Source organism: Sminthopsis crassicaudata, chromosome 2 (genome assembly GCF_048593235.1).
Source record: "Sminthopsis crassicaudata isolate SCR6 chromosome 2, ASM4859323v1, whole genome shotgun sequence".
In the NCBI taxonomy this organism is placed as follows: Eukaryota; Metazoa; Chordata; class Mammalia; order Dasyuromorphia; family Dasyuridae; genus Sminthopsis; species Sminthopsis crassicaudata.
The window spans coordinates 388,149,317-388,167,541 of record NC_133618.1 but is presented as its reverse complement, the minus strand read 5'-3'; the positions used below and the strand labels follow the sequence as shown (position 1 = coordinate 388,167,541).

The window sequence follows — 18,225 nt, the reverse complement described above, 5'->3', positions numbered from 1 at the left end:
ACTTCTCTGGTCCTTCCTTTGCACAGCTGGCAAAATACAATCTCAAAGTTACATGTCTACTCTCTAGTTCAAAAAAATCTAAGTGGCTCCCTTTTGCCAGGAGTATAAAATAAAAGCTCCTCAGAGTAGAATTTAAGGCACTCCCCCCTTTATTTTTTCAACCTACTTTTCCATCTCTATTTTTTATTCTTCTTCCAAAATTCTATATTCCAATTAAGAATTCCTTGCTGATTCCCAAACCTGACTTTTCAATTCTTGTCTCAGTGATTCAGGGGAGCTATCTGCCATGTCCAAAAGACCAAAACTCTTCAGCCATATCTTTCGGAATCCCTCTCTTCCTTCAAAGCTGAACCCCTATGCTGTTTCTTCCATGAAATTTCCTTTATTCTCTTCCTCTCTATCCTTAGTTTGTAATGTCATCTCCTTTCCCAAATATTTCTGGAATTCTTTGTCCCCTTCAGTCCCAGCTGTGTTCATGATAGCTCTTGGAAGGCATTGTTCTTTTTATCCCCAGTGCCTTGCGCATAGTAGATCTATAATATTCACTTATTATAATTGCATTTTAGCAGGCCTGTATGTGGAACTAGGGATAGAAGGAAAACATGACTGAATCACAGAGTATAAGGACCAGAGAGTCAAGGGAGCTCATTTAGCCTGCCTGTGGAGGGAATCCAGAGTTCATTCTAAAGCAGTGGTCCTCAAACTTTTTAAGTAGGGGGCCAGTTCACTGTCCCTCAGACTGTGGGAGGGCTGGACTATAGTAAAAACAAAACCTCACACTCTGTCTCCGCCCCTCAGCCCATTTGCCATAACCCAGCGGGCTGCATTTGGCCTGTGGGCTGTAGTTTGAGAACCCCTGCTCTAAAGTGTCCTTAGTCATCTAGTAGGACTGGAATAAAGTTACCTTATTTTAATGTTTGCTGCAGGCAGAGTCTGTCATGCCTAAAACATGGCCCTGAATGTTATAATCAGGGTTCCTCAGCCTAATGTCTAGCCACCAGCATTTATTTTCCCAAAGGGAATAACTCTTTACTTCTGCCTCCAAGGGAAATCAGGCCAGATCGACATTCATTTAATTGGTATCCACTGTTTTTTCATGCTGAATTTATTCTAAGGTAAATCATCATCTCATCTGTAAAGCAGTAATTGTGTTTCCTCTTTGCTTCTGTTTATTCTTTCAATTTCTTATTGCTATAGCTAGCATTTCTAGATCTTAGTTTTAAAAGGCCAAGATCTTTCACTGCATCCAAAGCCATCTCTAGTCATCCTGATCTGTATCTTGCCCAGAATGTCTCCCTCCTCATTTCTGTCTCATAGGCTTCTCTGGCTTCCTTCAAGTCTCATTTAGGCTCCCACTGCATCTGGACCTCATCTATATCTGGCCACTGGACCCAGATGGCTCTGGAACAGTAAGTGAGGCTGGTGACTTTGCATAACCCTGCTTCACTTAAACCCAATTCACTTACAAGTCATGACATCACCTTCCTGATGTCTTAGTCCTCTTCTAGAACAAAGGACAAACAACAATCTAATCTGTGGACTCGGCTCCAGAAAAAAGAGATCGTTGTTGGTTCAGGATCTGAAAGTATCTGGATCCTGTGTCATCCTTACTTTCCCCAAAGATCCCAGATTCCTTGGACAGATAGATTTGGCCCTTGGGCCATAATTTGCTGACCCCTAGGATAAACATGCTGCTGAAATGGATCTGGATCTTAGAGAAGGTTGATCAAAATTCTATTGAATTAGACCATGGGGCTACCCCAACATATGTTCTGTCTTTTCTGGGAGGAACCACCCCAGACCTTTGAGCAAAAGCCAAGACTCTCTGTGTAGCTCAAAATCACCTTCAAGTTCAGATTCCTGTGTTTGGGCCTTTCCTGAAACCAACTAATTTTCTGACCTAAGACCTATATCTCTTATCTAGCTCTTTTCAGCTGGATCCCTATACCTCCCTTTCCTACTTTAATAATAAAGTCATCAGTGACTGTGGAGCTCCTCTAATGCCCTTTTATATGATGTGCTCACTAACTATAGGGTTACAAATAGATATATGTGTCTAAAGCAGGTCTTCTTGTATGCTTAGTTTTTCAGGACTGTGAGAATGCTAGGTTATTGAGTCCTTTGACCAGAGCCTAGCAGGGTAAAGGGCTCCTTCAGATTACTATGCCCAGGCAAGCTTCTGATACAGGAGTTTGGTCTGAGAAGTACTGCAGAGTGCCAGAGATGGGTGGGGAAATCCCTGAATCTCAGAGGTGGCAGTTAGAAACATATCCAGGTTTGGGGTCCTCTGCAGGACAGAGGGAGAGTTTCAAAAGCTGGAGAGTGACAAGCTGAATTTTATCCAAGAGTTTGTTAGACATATACAGACTGAAGACAATGTATATACTCCCAAGCTCACTCGGTCCATCCATCTCCCCGAATGTCTAAACACTAAAGAACCAAGGATTGCATCCTATGGAGAAATCTAGCACCCTCTAGCTGATTGAAAGTGGCCAAGCCAAGGTGGAGTTAAGTTGCAGAACCAGGTGCCATCAGAGCACCTGAAAACTGGATAGAAAATAAGCTTATTTCTTAACTGCCCTTTCTCAGCTTATTCCTTGTCAATTCTTCCACTGTTGACAGTGATGAGAGTGCGTTTTCATATATTTTGGGGAAGGAGGAAATCAAGAGGGGAGAGGAAGACAGAGAGAGATGAAGGAGGAAAAGAAAAAGGAGAGAGGGAGGGAGAGAGAAAGAAAGAGGGAGGAAGGAAGGGGGTGGAGAGAAAGAGACAGAGAGAGAGAGAAATGGAAGGAGGAAGGGAAAGACAAAGAAAGGGAGAAAGAGAAAGTGAAAGAGAGATTGAGAGATTCTTAGCTGCATTTTGACTTTCTGGATACTCTCTCACTTCAATCTCAAGCATCTAGGGACAATGCTTTAGTTTTAGTTTGGAAAGCTATTTCTCTACATCCTTCTGTTAAAGTAAGATGTATATCCTGGACAAAGAGAGATTAAAAAACCAAATCTTCCCTTCAGCCTATTTTCATATTACAGCTGGCTCTTTCTCCCTCCCCTTTGAGTTCCTGTCTCTGGTCTGGGCCTCCCTGGAGCCTCATGATTTATGGCTGAGGCTGGTGTAGGCCTATATCAAATAATGCTGGAGGGCCAAGGATGATTGGGCCAGGGGAGAGGGAGAAGGATGTGCCAAATATAAAAACCCCTTAAGAAGAAGAGATGCTGATAAGAAAGTAGTTTATTTTGTTGGTAAACTTTCTCTGTTTATGGAGAGAGGAAGATGTTCCTAAGCATCTCCCCACACTTTTCTGAAGAAATTGGCTTTAGCAAGTGGATTGCTATTCCCAGACTTTGATTGAGTAAGTAGAATTCCTGGACCTTCAGCTTCTTCTAGCACCCCTACCCTTATCATCTACTAAGCTCCTGTTCCCCTCCTGTTTGCCTAGTGACTCTGGTCCCCTTTGATTAGAATGAACCCTGACAGGCTTTGATGAGATTTGTTCTTAAAACACCCATCTCTCTCTCTCTCTCTCTCTCTCTCTCTCTCTCTCTCTCTCTCTCTCTCTCTCTCTCTCTCTCTCTCTCTCTCTCTCAACCAAGGGGTAGCTCTACAGGGGACGACCTATTAAATAGAAACCAGTGGGAGAGGAATTTGAGGAGGGAGGGAAGGAAAGGGAAACAGGGACTCCAGGAGCCCTGAGAACCACATGTGACACAGACATCTCCCCAATCTTCCAGAAGGAATCTTTGGCTGGGTGTCTGTCTGTCTGTCTGTCTGTCTGTCTGTCTGTCTGTCTCTCTCTCTCTCTCTCTCTCTCTCTCTCTCTCTCTCTCTCTCTCTCTCTTTTTGCTAAGACAATTGGGGTTAAATGACTTTCCCAGGGTCACATAGATAGGAAGTGTTAAGTGTCTGAGATCAAATTTGAACCCTGACTCTATCCACTTCACCACCTAGCTGTCCCAAGATGTTCATCTCTTGTATTGTCTGACTCTACCTAAGCATCTTACCTGGATACTTTGTAGACCTTGAAAAGTTAGACCACAGAGGCAACAGTTTCATTACAAAGGGTTGTTTCCAAAGGCACCCTAGGAAAACTTTCCACAGAACTCAGTAGGGGTCTGAATGTGAGAATAAAAAAGAAAAAGGTCACTTTTGCCCTGAGGGCCACCAACCAGGGCCTTTTTCCCTAGATGGTACCACACAACTCTGTGGGAGAAGGACCAGTTTGGGGTTGGAGTAGAGGAGGATAATAATAATAAAGTAACAATCTGGGGTGAGAGTGGGAGGAGGATGAGATACATGGTTCCCTTGCAGGTAATTTGAGAACCTCCTCCCCTACCATAAAAAAGGAAGCCAGGAAGGCTCTATTTATGCATTTGGGGCCCCTTGGGAGTGGTGAAGAGCTAAGGTGTTTTCGGTTGGGAAAACTAGTTGCAGGCAAACCTGCTAGTTCTGCCTAGTTATAAGATAGTAAGAGGCAGCATGGTGCACTGGGTTTGGAGTCAGGGTCTGAGGCTGAATCCTGCTTCTGCCATGGATTTCCTTTGAACAAGTCCTTTAACTTCTCTGGGAAGCAGTTTTCTACTGTGCAAAATGAATGGGTTGGACTAGGTGAGGATGACTACGAATAACAACAATGGGGTAGATAAAGCACCAGGTCTGGAGTTAGGAAGATTCATCTTTGTGAGTTCAAATATGGCCTCAGACACTTACCAATAATATGATCCTAGGCAAGTCACTTAACCCTGTTTGCATCTGTAAAATGAGCTGGATAAGGAAATGGCAAATCACTGAAGTATCTCTACCAAGAAAACTCCAAATGGGGTCATAGTCAGTCGTGATTCAAACAGATCGTGCCAATAGCTAGAATTTCTATAGCATTTTAAGGTTTGCAAAGCACTCTACATCTTTTAATCTTTTATACCAGCCTGGAAGGTAGGTGCTAGCCTTATCTTCATGGTACAGATGAAGAAACTGAGGCAGACAGACTGTAAGTGACTAGATCAGAATTGCACAACTAAGTGTTTGAGGTTAGATTCAAACTCAGATCTTCTTGACTGTAGGACCAATGCATCACTGCACTGTCCCTGCACTCCCCGGGTTATTGGGAAGCTCTAAGAAGATTTTTGTAAAGTGCTTTGCATAGTATCTAGCACATAGTGGATGCTTATTAAATGTTTTTTTCCCCTTTCCTTCTCCCGCTATCCCTAACTAACCTGAAGTCATGCATTCTGAAGGGAAGCTTCAGTAACAATGTGCCATTCTTGGTATTTCTCTTTCCAGTGGCCACCACCCTCTCGTCATGGTCTGGCCATGCTCGGAAATGCAATGAGACCGCCAAGTCGTACTGTGTCAACGGCGGCGTCTGCTACTACATTGAGGGCATTAATCAGCTGTCCTGCAAGTAAGTGAGCAATGCTGCCTGGGCACTAAGGGAGGAGGTGGGTGGAGGGAAAGGGAGGCCAGGAGCTTGTGTAGTGGGTATTGAAGGGAGGGTCTCCAGAAGTAGTGCTGGGCAGGTCCTAAGGGCTTTCTCACCCTCTCTGCTGAGGGTCAGCTTAAAGCAGTTGTTGGTATGTCCATGGTGGGGATTCAGAGGTAGGTTGGGTTCATCCTTTGGTCCCTTTGCACCCAGCCAAAGATTCCTCCTGGAAGCTTGGGGAGATGTCTGTGTCACATGTGGGTCTCAGGGCTCCTGGAGTCCCTGTTTCCCTTTCCTTCCCTCCCTCCTCAAATTCCTCTCCCACTGGTTTCTATTTAATAGGTCGTCCCCTGTAGAGCTACCCCTTGGTTCCCAATGTGGGCAGTGTCTTTCTCTATGTAGCTCTCTTTCTCTTTCTGCCTCTCTATCTCAGCATCTCTGTTGCCTTTTGCTCTTGCTGAGTGTTTGATAAACCCTAGGGTGTCTTTCTCCCTAGAGTGAAGAGGGAATCATTAGCACAGAAGTGAATGAGCAGAAAGAGTTCTGGGAGCCAGTCTACATCTCCTGGGAGCTTCCCTGATTGAGGATGGGTCCCTCACCCTGTATTCACTGCAAAGGGAGGGAGAGTGGCCTAATAATCATACTGCCACTTGACCCTTATTGATGCCCCCATCCCCCATCCCAATCTGCACATTGTGGACAAAAACACCAAGGGTCAGAACAGTCAGCCTCCTGCCAGGACATGATACATATTGGAAACTGACCTGGATATTTCCTAAAAAAACAAGGGGCTACATTTTGAAAGGGAAAATAGGGATGCTGAAAAAGGGGAAAAGGAAAAGGACTTTTGTCCATGACCTGAGCCTTGCCCCTCCCTAGTTTCATCCTCATCTGGCTTTTCTGGCTAGTGTCCTTTTTTTTCTGGACTTGGCAACACTAGTCCCAATACAGAGGGTGTCTCTCAAACACTGATCTCCAAGGAGCTCAAAGCACAAGTCAGCCCAGGGATAGATTGGGAAATCACAGAGACTCAGAAGCAGAGAGAACTTTTGTTTTTTGGTGGGGGAGGGGTAAGGTGTCAGTCAGTACATCAGGGAAAGCTTTTGGCTAAGAAGCTAGTCCTCCAACACTTTACTTAGTAGTTTTGTCTTCTTGGTTAAGGTTCATTACCAAGAGTTAAGACTCTTACTACCCAGAGAGTGAGAGAGGCTTGAGTTTTGCAGCAACAAAGTACACATTTAGTCCTAGCCTTAGGTAGTTAGGAGTCCAAAAATTGTCAGTCTTACCACATTTGGAACGTCTGGGCAGGGGCATCTAGAGTGTGGCAAGAAAGAGAGAAATATGGAACATGATTTAAATTCATGCCACCAAAGGCCTCTGACACAAAAGTTAAGGTTGTGTCTTTGTTTCCCTTACATCAGCCTTAGCTTCCAGCCTTAGATCTAAATGGATCTATGTTCCCCAAGAACAAATGGCCACCATTTAAGATAAAAGATATTTTGCCTGGGACAGAGCCTCGAAGGGCAAGTACACAAAGAAATCAGGTTCTTAAGGGTGCCCTTCCATCTCCATGTCTCAATAAGAAGTTTTTTGTTTCTTACTCACACATCCACACTCCCCCCCCCATCCCCACATACACACACACACACACACACACACACACACACACACACACACACACACACACACATACACACTGCTGCTGCTAGAGAGGCAGCTAGACAGAGCCAGGAGTCAGGAGGGCCTGAGTTCCATTCTAGCCTTTGATATATACTATGTGTGACGTTGGGCGAGTCACTTTATTTCTGTTAACTTCAATTTCCTCAACTGCAAAATGGGGATAATAATAGTGTTCCTACCTCCTAGGGTTATTATGAGGATCGAATGAAATAATGTTTGTAAAGTGCTTAGCACAGTGCCAAGCACATAGTAGTCACCATGTAGATGCTAGCTATTCTTATTAGAACCCAGCTGCCCACACATGGAGTGATTGGACAAGCAACTACTCAAAAAAGGTCCTTGGCCTGTTGGAGATGTACACTGTGGAATAATTCTCAGACCAGAAGTTCTCTGATGTGAACTTTGACCCTGATATCCTAAGATTTTCAAAGCAAGGCCCATTCTCATATCTCTTCCCTTTCCCATTTTATGTAACCAGTTGATGGTCAGAAGAAAATAAGTTGACCTGATGTTTAGGAACTCATGGTCCCAGTCTTCTAGAACAGAGAATTCCTTCGTTATAAGATTCTCTGGAAAATTCTTTTCCATTAGGAATAGAAAGACAACATAGAGAGAAGGACTTTTAAAACTTCCAATCCCAAGATTATCAGGACACCTTGGAAAGGAGAAACCCAGCCAAAGGGGGTGAGCACTGGAACCAGCTCTGATCTGACTATGCATAAAATTAGGAGTAGGTTAGGGGTTGAACAGGAAAATTAAACTCTGGAAGATGGTTTGGGGGCAAGGAAGCTTGGCTTCTCTACCTGAAATTTAGGAGGCCCTTTAGAGTACTTACCTATCCCCTGAAGGTCATGAGCCAAACTGGCTGGCTGAGCCTTGCCTTGAAATATCATCGACCCAGAAATCTGTTATCTTCTGACTAGACCTAGGCAGAGAGAGAAGTTCCAAATCCTGAATCCAGATTCCACTTCTTTTCCTTCCTCCAAGATAGAAGGTATATACGGTAATAGTGATAGTATTGATAGAGTATTTTGGAGAAGCAGGGAGGCTTCCTGGCTAAAAAATTCAAGTTTGTACAATACTCTGAGCTCTTTGGAGTGAATGTGATAAGAGACACCCACCAGGATGGTTAGCCTGGGGGCCAAGAAACTTAGCAATATAACTCTATCAAAAAGATAAAATATTGAGCAACAAGAGTGGATAAAAAGCAGTCCCACTCCTCTAATGCCTTGTCCTTGTGACATTTAAACTCAGAAGCTGGAACGTACTTGGAAAAGTCATAGAGACTAAATCCTTACCCTTAGATAGGTGAAGCCACCTGAGACAGGTAGATTCTTTCTTTCTCACTTTTCCCAACTCCCCAGTACTAAAGGCTAGAGAGACCCAGGGGCCAAGATGAGTCCTTTTGATTTTGTCTGTAGGTTGGAATGACCAAAGCTGTGGAAAAGAGTTGGTCCAAAAGGTGAAGGATATGTAGTCAATAGGGATTCTAACACTAAGACCACATTCCCTATTCAGTCTAAGACAAAGTAGGTTGGAGAGCAGACATTTTTCTTTATCCCAAGGCAGCATTCCCTCTCCTCCTTCTCTCCTCTAGGCCATGAGCAGTATTTTAGATGTCAGATTTTGGAGAATTAGGATTTCTACCCTATTGAATTTCAAGACCTCAGTTCCCTCCATCCTATGCTGCCTTATAAAGGCTAGCTCATATTTTTCTCACTTTACACTCAGCCCCACCAAAACGCATGATTTGGAATAAGCAGATTTAAACACCTCCCAGCCAAGTCCAGCCAAATCAGCCATTCACTGTATACAACCAGGCTGGCTCCCTCTCTGACCTAACCCTGGCCTGCCCTAACTGGGGGTGGGGAGCATGGGCTATTTACTTGGTTGGAAGGAATCCTTGAACATCAAAATCCATCCTTAGGACTATGCTATTCATAGAGGCAGTTCTCTGGGTGGAGGAATAAGGAGGCCACACTGCTCTACTTGGGGGTTTGGGTGGAGGTGGTCATAGGGCAGAGCCCAGAGACCATTCTGGGGGTGGAAGGGGGAGGAGGGATGTCTGGGAGGGAAGAATGAGCAGTCTCTGGGATGATTAATGATACCTGGATGTAACTTAGATTTGAAGAATTCAGGAAATTGAACTCACGTCTTGCCATTTGTGCTGTTTGTTTACTTTTGTTTTTTGCATTTTGCTCAGCTTGGATACTAGAGAGGTCATTTTCATTTGTGTTGATATGGCAGTCAGGTTTCCATTCTGGTTCTCTTACCTGAGTTTTATATTGGTTCTGAGTACATTGGGGAATTCTGGAGTGCACACATGCTCCACCCTACCAGTTTTTAATAGAATTTAGAATCTATTCCCCAATAGCCCCCCCCCCAAAAAAAAAAAAAAAAAAAGTCTGATGGAAAGAAACAATTGTCATTGGTATTAAATTTTGCTTTAAAAATCCAGAGATAGGGAAATTTGTAAATGTGGGTTCAGACAAGTTCCTTGTATCCCTTTTGGATTAGAAGAGGGCCTTTGCACTTGCTCTTGCTGCTTTCTCCTCTTCTCTCCGTGTTTTTTTTTTTGTAGAGCACAGTTGGTGCATGCATCTTGGGGACTGGTTCAGGGGATGATGACAGAACAAGGCTCTTTTCTCAGCCCTGTGCACATACTAGCAGCATGCCCCCATCACTACATCAGCTCATTCCTGCCTTTTCCCATAGCTTGTGTCTATTCTTCCTAACCTATCCCCCAACCCTAGTACTCCCCTACTGTGTTATTCTTATCTGCCTGCTCAGCTGTCATGGATCACGTCTCCAAAAAACATAACCCTCCTGTTCACTCATCCCCTCATTACTGGCTTCCCATTCATCATTCCTATAGTGTGGGCCCTCATTAATCCATCCTTCCACTCTATTCCCCTCTCCTCAAGGGGAGAGCGGCACATGTGGCATTATCCCCAGGCTACCAAAAGGAGAAACTGAGGCATGGGGAGGTTGGGGGGGGGAAGGAAGGGTGTGGAGCCAGCCCATGGAGGATCAGAACTCAGATCCTCCATTTCCTCACTCCACTAAATCCCAGTAAATAAAATAGCAGTCTCTCTCTGTCACTATAGATTTGCAGCACCTGGGTCCTTCCTAACTAATCCCCAACACACACCCATACGTACCATTCTCCAACCCAGGTAGGCATTTATTTGATCAGCTGACACCCCCTTCAGTGAATTGATCTTTACATCCTTAGAACTGATGCCCTTGGGAGAAAGGGGGTGGGTGCTGTGAACTTCTGCTATACTATAAGATACTCCATGGCCCCTAAACTTGAAAGTAGAAATCCATGTTTGAATAGAAGTTGCATAGGAATCTCCTCTCCCCTTCCCCATTCAGGGCTTATTTCTTATTATTATTTATATTATTATCATGAGATTGGCATGCCCTGTTCTTGGCTTAGGTAAAGGTAAGGCCACAGACATATATCCCATCCTGTCCCTCATCCCCTACCCCAGTTCTAATAAAATATTCCAGCTCTTCATTTGGGGTCTGGTGAACATTTAAATACTGTTGTTGGTATAGATTGTCCAAGAAAAACAGCCGGTGATCATGCTCCATGTCTGAAGCCAGATTAGAGTCAGTGTTCCGGAAGGGATCAGCTACCCTTTCTCTTCCTTGTTTTCATGCTAGGGTCATTTGAAGTCACTGGCAATATTTAGCCTCAAGAAGGAGAAGGAAGATTTAATTGAGCCATGATAGCTATCTTCAGCTATTATTACATAGAAAGATATTATGTAGAAGAGGGATACTATTTGACTCCAAAGGGCAGAACTAGGTAAAATCAATTGGCAAAATTTCCTTTGGCAGATTTGGGTTCAATATGTGGAATGCTAAGACAGCCTCATGAGGGGTGCAAGCAGAGGCTTGATTAATGATCACTCTTTAGATATGTCAGAGGGAGTCATGTTTCAGGTAGAAGTTGTGCAAGAAAGCCCTCCAAAGCTCTTTGCAGCTCTCATATTCTGTGATACAACCGTATATATCAGATCAGGTCTTCCTTCCTCAAAATTTCTGTTCCATTCCCATGACCATGAGAAATCCTTGATTATCACTCTTAGGTGGTAAGGGGAATATCCCCATCACTGAATAGCTCCCCAGTCAATTCCTGAGGCAAAGGAGAGGATTGTAGAATTGGGGCCAAAAAATAAAGTGTTTTGAGGCTTCAAGTTTAGTAGGATTGAAGATTCAAATACAAAGAATCATAATTGATCCCATATACTCTGACTCTTTCTACTCACTCCTCTGTTTTCTCTGTCCATAAGGCTAGGGCTAACACCAAATGATTGAATTCTTGTGCAGTTGGCATCCTGAAGGTACCCAATAGGCTCCTTCTCCAGCCTTATTACCTCCACTGACTTCTTTTTATTGCGCCAAGGAGCCTCATCTTTTTAGCTGGGCTGGATTGAAGGTTGCCTATTGGATCTATGTCATAGCCTAAAGGGCTATTTAATTGGATAATGGCTTGAATAAACCAAAATGCTAGAATATCCTTAGTGTATTTTACCCTGTCTGCCACAAAATCAAAGGTATACTCACCCCTTTAAGGCTTTCTTGTTTGAAACTAGACATTTTCCAGGCCCTCTGGCTAATGTTGGACTAATAGCCTGTTACTATTAACATAAACATGAACTAAAACATGAAGACTGTAATCCTGTGGGGCTCAGGTTCCAGAGTAAAGTTGGGTGGTTGATCCAAGATGAAAGAATATAAAACCAACTTAGTCAGGGGGGAAGTACTAAGACTCCCAGAATGCTCCCAGACTTTCTGAGAGTCAAGGAATAGGAATCAGAGGAATGTGACCATTCCTTTAAAACCTGCAAGGATGGAATCTCCTGCCAGAGGGATAGGAAGCAGCAGGCAGAAAACAGAAAAACAGGCAAGGATATAGGTAAGTGAGGAAAAGAAAGGCAGGGTTTCCAAGGAGATCAGTAGGCAGGGGCTTGCCCAGTCCTTCCAGTGACCCTCTATCATTGTAAGCCTACATCAAGCCTATTCCCATACCCCATTGGCCAGCCAGCTCTTCAAACAGTTACAGATCACTAAGTGAATGCTCCAAGGAAGCACAAGGTGACTGTATTTGGGCTGACCAACTGAGGGAGTTTTCCATCAGTTCTTCTACTTCTTTTCTCCCAGACTCAACTTTTCCTATAGCCACTGGCTTTAGAAATTTCTTCCAAAAGCCATTCCCAATAAAGAGACCCCTAATCTCAGAGCAGCTTTATAAGGAGAGAGACAAAACAGGAGGCAAAAGGGGTGCTGCCTCCATACTACTGGCATTTCCTGAGACTCCTACCCCTGAAATACCTACCAGTTCACAAGCCAGTTTCCCTACCCATCCTTAACTCTAATCTGGGGTTTTTCCCCAGGAAGATTTCAGGAAATCCCAGAGCATCAATCTCTTCAGTTATCTCCCTAGGACAACACAGAGGCCTCTGTTAGCAGGATGGAAAATGAAATTTCAAACACCCACCAGATCCCCCTCCCCAACACCCTTCCTCCCCCTCCCCTCCTCCCTGCCCCCTTTGCTGCAGGTGTGACACCGAGTGCCTAACTTGATTTTTCTCATTCATCACTATGCACTTTGATTTCTAACCTTAGCCTCGTGGATGATTCCGGTTTGTTCTGTGATTTGTCCCCTTTTCCTTCTCCAGATGTCCAAATGGATTCTTCGGACAGAGATGTTTGGAGAAACTGCCTTTGCGATTGTACATGCCAGATCCTAAGCAAAGTATGTTTGAAGACACAAACAAAAGTCCCCCCCTCCCTTAGAAAGTTCCTGGGTGCAGCTCCACCCCTTCTCCACTTCCAAGTAGGGTTCTAGGACCAGGGGTGTTGGTTGTTATGATCTTTGGCTGTTTTTGTTGTTGGTTTTTTTTGTTTGTTTGTTTGTTTCTGTTTCTGTTTTTGCCTTGGTTTTGATTTTTTGTTTATTTTGTTTTGTTTTTTTTGTTTTTGTTTTCATTTTTGGCCTAATTCTCGGGTTGAAAGTTCAGGGTTGCAGGTAAGGGGCTAGAGTGTCAAAGCCAGGACAGGTGGTAACGTTGGCAAGGATTGGAGCTGGCATGGGCAGGAGCCATTGCAGGGCTGCTGAGATGCCCATGTCTTGCTATCCTGGTTCTCTCTTTCTGGTTTTCTTTCTTTTGTTAGGTGTCCTGTGGGATACACCGGGGACAGGTGTCAGCAGTTCGCAATGGTCAACTTCTCCAGTATGTCTCTTTCTTCTATTTCTTTTCTTCCCTGGTGACTGTCACCCTTGTGGGAGGGAGGGGACCTTATTTAGGAAGTCAAAAGCATACTTTTATGGGGAGAGGGGAGGGAGCAGGCAAGTATCTTGGGCTCCTGTAAATGCTCAGAACCAATAGGAATTCTTTTAAGAAGAGACCAAAACATGCCTCTTACCATCACTCTCACTCCTTCCTCCTAATGGTATTGTTCCCTCCTCCTAATGGTACTGTTCCCTCCTCCTAATAGTACTTCCTATCTCAAATTGGGGGATAACATCATTCTCTTCATGGTACCCACAGAGATCAACCTCACTCACCCACTTGTGACCCCAACACTTCACTGAAATTAGTGGTTCTGCCTGGATAAGAAAAAGACAAACCTTTCTCCAGATCCTAGGGATCCTAGCTCAGAGGCTATGAAGCCGGTGGGCAAGGAGGGCTGAGTGTGTAAGGGCTGTTTGAAAGCCTCCACTCCACTGGCCTGGAGATAATTTATGAAAAAAGAAGGCCTGGAGAATGAGACCAGGAACTAGAACAGAGTTTTCCATATAATCCCCAGACTTTTCACAGAAGTTACTTAGTGGGGATGCAGGGGAAAGAATAGAACTGGAAGTTGAGGGAGGTACATCTTATGGGCTAGATTAGAAGTTCTGAGAACTTTGAATTTGGATAGGGGAAAAGCAACAATTTATTTTCACTCACCTCCAACTAGGAATTTAGTATTTTTTTCAATTGTTTAAAAATATTACTCTGAGAAGGGCTCCAGAGTCTTGCCCAGATTATCAGAGCTTAAAAAGATTATATGGTAAAAAAGGTCGAGAATCTCTTAGCTGGATAACAAATCTCTAGCAGTGTCTCTGGAGAGAAACCCCATCAGGATTCTCTTCTGTTTCCTTTCTTTCAAATGAAGAAAATTTTATTTTTTCCATGATTTGCAGAAAACTTGAACCCAAAGGCCAACATTGCTTAAGAGTATTTATTTGGCACTGTGTGTCAATTCTGTCTTCTACCACCAGATGGAGATGGACTAAAAGCAGAAAAACTATTTGCCTGTAGTGAAGAGACAGGAGGAGGGAGTCTTGCCTTCTTGAAAAATCAGTAGTGCCCTCTCCTCTTCTCTTAGTGCCCCTTACCAAACACTTCCTTATCTTTACCCTCCATCCCTCACCCCAGACCCAGTGTGCTTTGGTCTCTCCAACTAAGAACAAAAATTGCTAATGAATTCATTAATCCAAAGGAATAAGTGAACTTAATGTTACCTTTTCAAGGACTGTCTGTATTTTAAGAAAGGAATCATTCCAGAAAGGATATTGATGGGATTTCAGACACTGTAAGGCACTGTGGGAGAGACTGAGATTCCAGGTGACTTTGGCACCTTGGCATAAGAGTAGGGCTGAAGGCAGGAAATAGAATTGATGAAGAAGTGATGAGCCACTCTCTGAAGAGCCTGCCTTGGTTCAGAGGGAGATCCCAGCAGCAAATAGGCAGGACTATCTGGTGGGAAAAAATGTCCTAGAATCTCTCAGGATAGAATGCCAGGAATATGAAGGAAATTAGAGACAGGAAGACTGGGGAACATACTCTCCCTTAAACCATGAGGCAAGAAAAGGAAGCCATATTTGTTTTTTATTCCTCAGAATCCAGAGACTCTCTAGCTTGGGAACTTTTTAGAACATCTCTTAGACCAAGTCAGTAAGCAGCAGTCAGGGTCAGGGTAAAGACATAGAAGTCAAGACCTCTTTATTATAGAACAACTCTGTGTGGATTGACCCAAAGAGTAGCTATTAATGATGGAAATATGATCTTGGAGGGAGGTCTCCAGTGTAGGGATTTGTCCTTAATTCAGTGTTATTTAACATTTTTATCAATGAGCTGAATAAAGCCCAAAATGACTTATCAGATTTGCAGATCTTTTCAGTCTCACAGGAATAAAGGGCAATCAGGATCTAAAAATATCTCAGTAGGCTTAATGATGGGGCAACTCTAATAATAATGAAATTTAATTAATTTATTAAATTCCATTATTATTAGAGTTATTTATACATATTATTAGTTATTAATACATTATTAATGCATTAATTTAATAACTAAGAGAATGATTGTCATATATTGTTTATTACATGTTACTTATATTTGTAATATTAAATTTAATAGAAACAAATAATTTAATTTCATAGAGATAAAGTTTTTCACTTGAAAGCTGATTTTTTTTTTTAATCCAAGTACAAAACAGAAAGGACAAAGGTAGACTGGTAATACTATATGAAAATGATCTTAGGACTGACAATTCAGTACAAGTTTATAATAGAACATGGCAATCAAAAAAAAAAAAAAGATAATGCAATATTTGGCTGCCCTTTGAGAAGCATCAGATCCAGAACTCTGGGCTATATAGAAAGCTAAGATATTTGTCCTGATCTGATCATGTATAGGATCATTTGAGCAGTTCTGGGTTGTACAGTTTGGGAAGTACATGGACAAGATGGGACATTCAGAGGAAAGCAGTCAGGATGATAAAGGCCTTCAAGATGATGCTATTTGAAGTTCTGTTAAGAGATGAATGTTTAACCTAGAAATGACTGAGAGGGAATTTAATTGACATGGATTAGATCTGGCCCTCGAGCGGAATTAGAAATCACTAGAGAGTGGAAAAAAAAAGAAAATTGGGTTTGATGTTGGGGAAATCTTCCCAATGTTTAGAGCTGTCCAAAAGTGGGTTGGGTTATGAATTCTTCCCTAATACTCTTTAAATAAAGATCAAGTGATCACTCAGTGAGATGTCCATGAAGAGATTCTCTGTCAGAACTGGGCTGCTATCAATTGAGCCAGTTGAGCTCAATTGTCTGTTGCTTGGAATAATGTTCATCACTAGAGAGCATTTTTTTTAGGGAATTGGTGTTACCTGATTGAGGTCCTTCAGCAAAATCCTGAGCTTTTAATTTTTTTTCCCCTCTAAGTCTCAGCTCCAATTAAAACAACAACAAAACATTGGGACACTCTTCACCATTGCCCCATTTATCCATCCTTCCTTCAATAAATCCTCACTTCCAGAATAAAAACAAGAGCATTAGGAACTGAAGCTTATCATCTATGTGGCTTATAGGAAGTAAAGGGTTAATTAATAATAGATAATTCTGTTTTACATTTGATCCTTTGACTTACAGCTTTTCAAAATGTTGTCACTAACTCAGTTAATTATCAGTTACATTTTTGAATTATGCAAATAGCATAATTGCAAATTGTACTTTGGCATTTTACCTTTAGGTAAGCAGTTAATTAAGATGCCAAATATCCTTATCTTTCTTTTAATAACATAGTAAAATGGACAGGAAAACCCGAGTTTAAATTCTGTCAGATACTAGCTATATGATCCTGGGCAAGTCACCTGACCTCTCTAAGTTTCAGTTTCCTTATCTATAAATTAAGGGGTTGAATTATTGATTTATAAGGCCCCCAACAGTTCTACAATCTATGATTTATGATCTTATGACTTTTCTGAGCCTTCATTCCTCATGTGAAAAATGGAGGGGTAAGATCAGATAATTTTGTTCCTATACCCCCCAAATCCCTGCCAGCTCTTAATTTGAGCTATGACTCTGGAAGGCTAGAGTGAAAAGTGATGCCCATCATGTTCCTATAGAAAAATTATCGCCTTTGATTGACTTTGCTTCTTAAAAGGTTTATCCAGGTCTAAAGGTTTAAAAAGAAAAAAGGAGCTGATGCTTCTAAAGCACCTTAGGTATAGTGACCACCTCACTCCTCAAACTCTTTATCCCCTCCAGAAGAACAAACAGGAACTATTCCCATCCAGGCAGTGTTCATCATATAGTTCTCTCTCAGCTTCCTGGTTCTCATGCTTTTGTCCCTAAGGACATGAGCAAAATGGTTCATTTGCATGTTACCTGATGTATGTGCCCTTGCATTCTTAATTGCTCTGATCAGTATGAAAATTCATTGCTCAAAACAGTTTTCGTGTCACTTGTATGCCATGATCCTATATGGTAGATACTAGCCAGTGAAGGCCTAGCAGTGAATCCAGGGACCGTGTTTAAAATGCAGTATGTGATTTAAGGTTTTGATTTTTGGATTTGAGGGGTTTTTGTTATTTTTAAAAATTTGTTATTTAAAAAAATTTTTTTTTTTTTTACCAGAATGACCAACATGACTATCCTGTAAAAATCAGCTTGTTCTGAGTTTGTGACCTGTATGACAGTTGGCTACTGTCTACTGTGACATTATAGTTTTACATGTACTCAGACTTCTGCCATAGACTACCACTCTATCCTGGAAGAGAACTAGGAGGCTTGGATCTCCAGCATGGCCCTTTCAGATCTTAAAAGGCATATCTGGGTATATTGTAGTGTAAAGAGATAGCCCAGCCCTGAGTTATAAATATTCCTCAACCCTTGTTCCCATGGACACAGCTCAGAGACACAGGTCCCTGCGTGTTCTCAGGATTGAGTATTATTCTCCCCCTCTTAGCTTATATTCTAGTTGCTTTCTCAAGGGTCACCTGTTATAATGGGGAGAGATCTGGCTAAAGAGGCACAAGACCTAAACTCTGTTTGCTCCTCTTCCATTTGATCTTGACTAAGAAGCTTTTTTATGTCTCACTTATTTCCATCTGTAAAATGAAGATTGATAATTCAATAACTGTTTGAAAGTAAGGGATTTGTAGCAGAGAAGTTCTTAAGATGCTCTAAAATCCTATGAGTTTATGTATCCTCTGTCTTGTGCACTGTCTACCAGTGTTTCAGAGTTCCTTATTTCCTCTGAAGTGAACCCCCCCCCCCATTCCTTTCAATGTTGAAAGAATGGGAGCTTTGAGGATACTTGGACACTTCAGTTCCCATTAAATAAAG

General features: G+C 42.5%; 1 protein-coding gene across 1 annotated transcript in view; it reads left to right on the top strand.

Moving 5' to 3' along the window:
• NRG2 (neuregulin 2) overlaps positions 1-18,225 on the top strand; it is a 243,759-nt gene that overhangs the window by 210,279 nt on the left and 15,255 nt on the right. Inside the window, 2 exon segments of the mRNA XM_074291546.1 lie at positions 5,279-5,399; positions 12,791-12,867. Coding sequence (XP_074147647.1) covers positions 5,279-5,399; positions 12,791-12,867 — 198 coding nt within the window.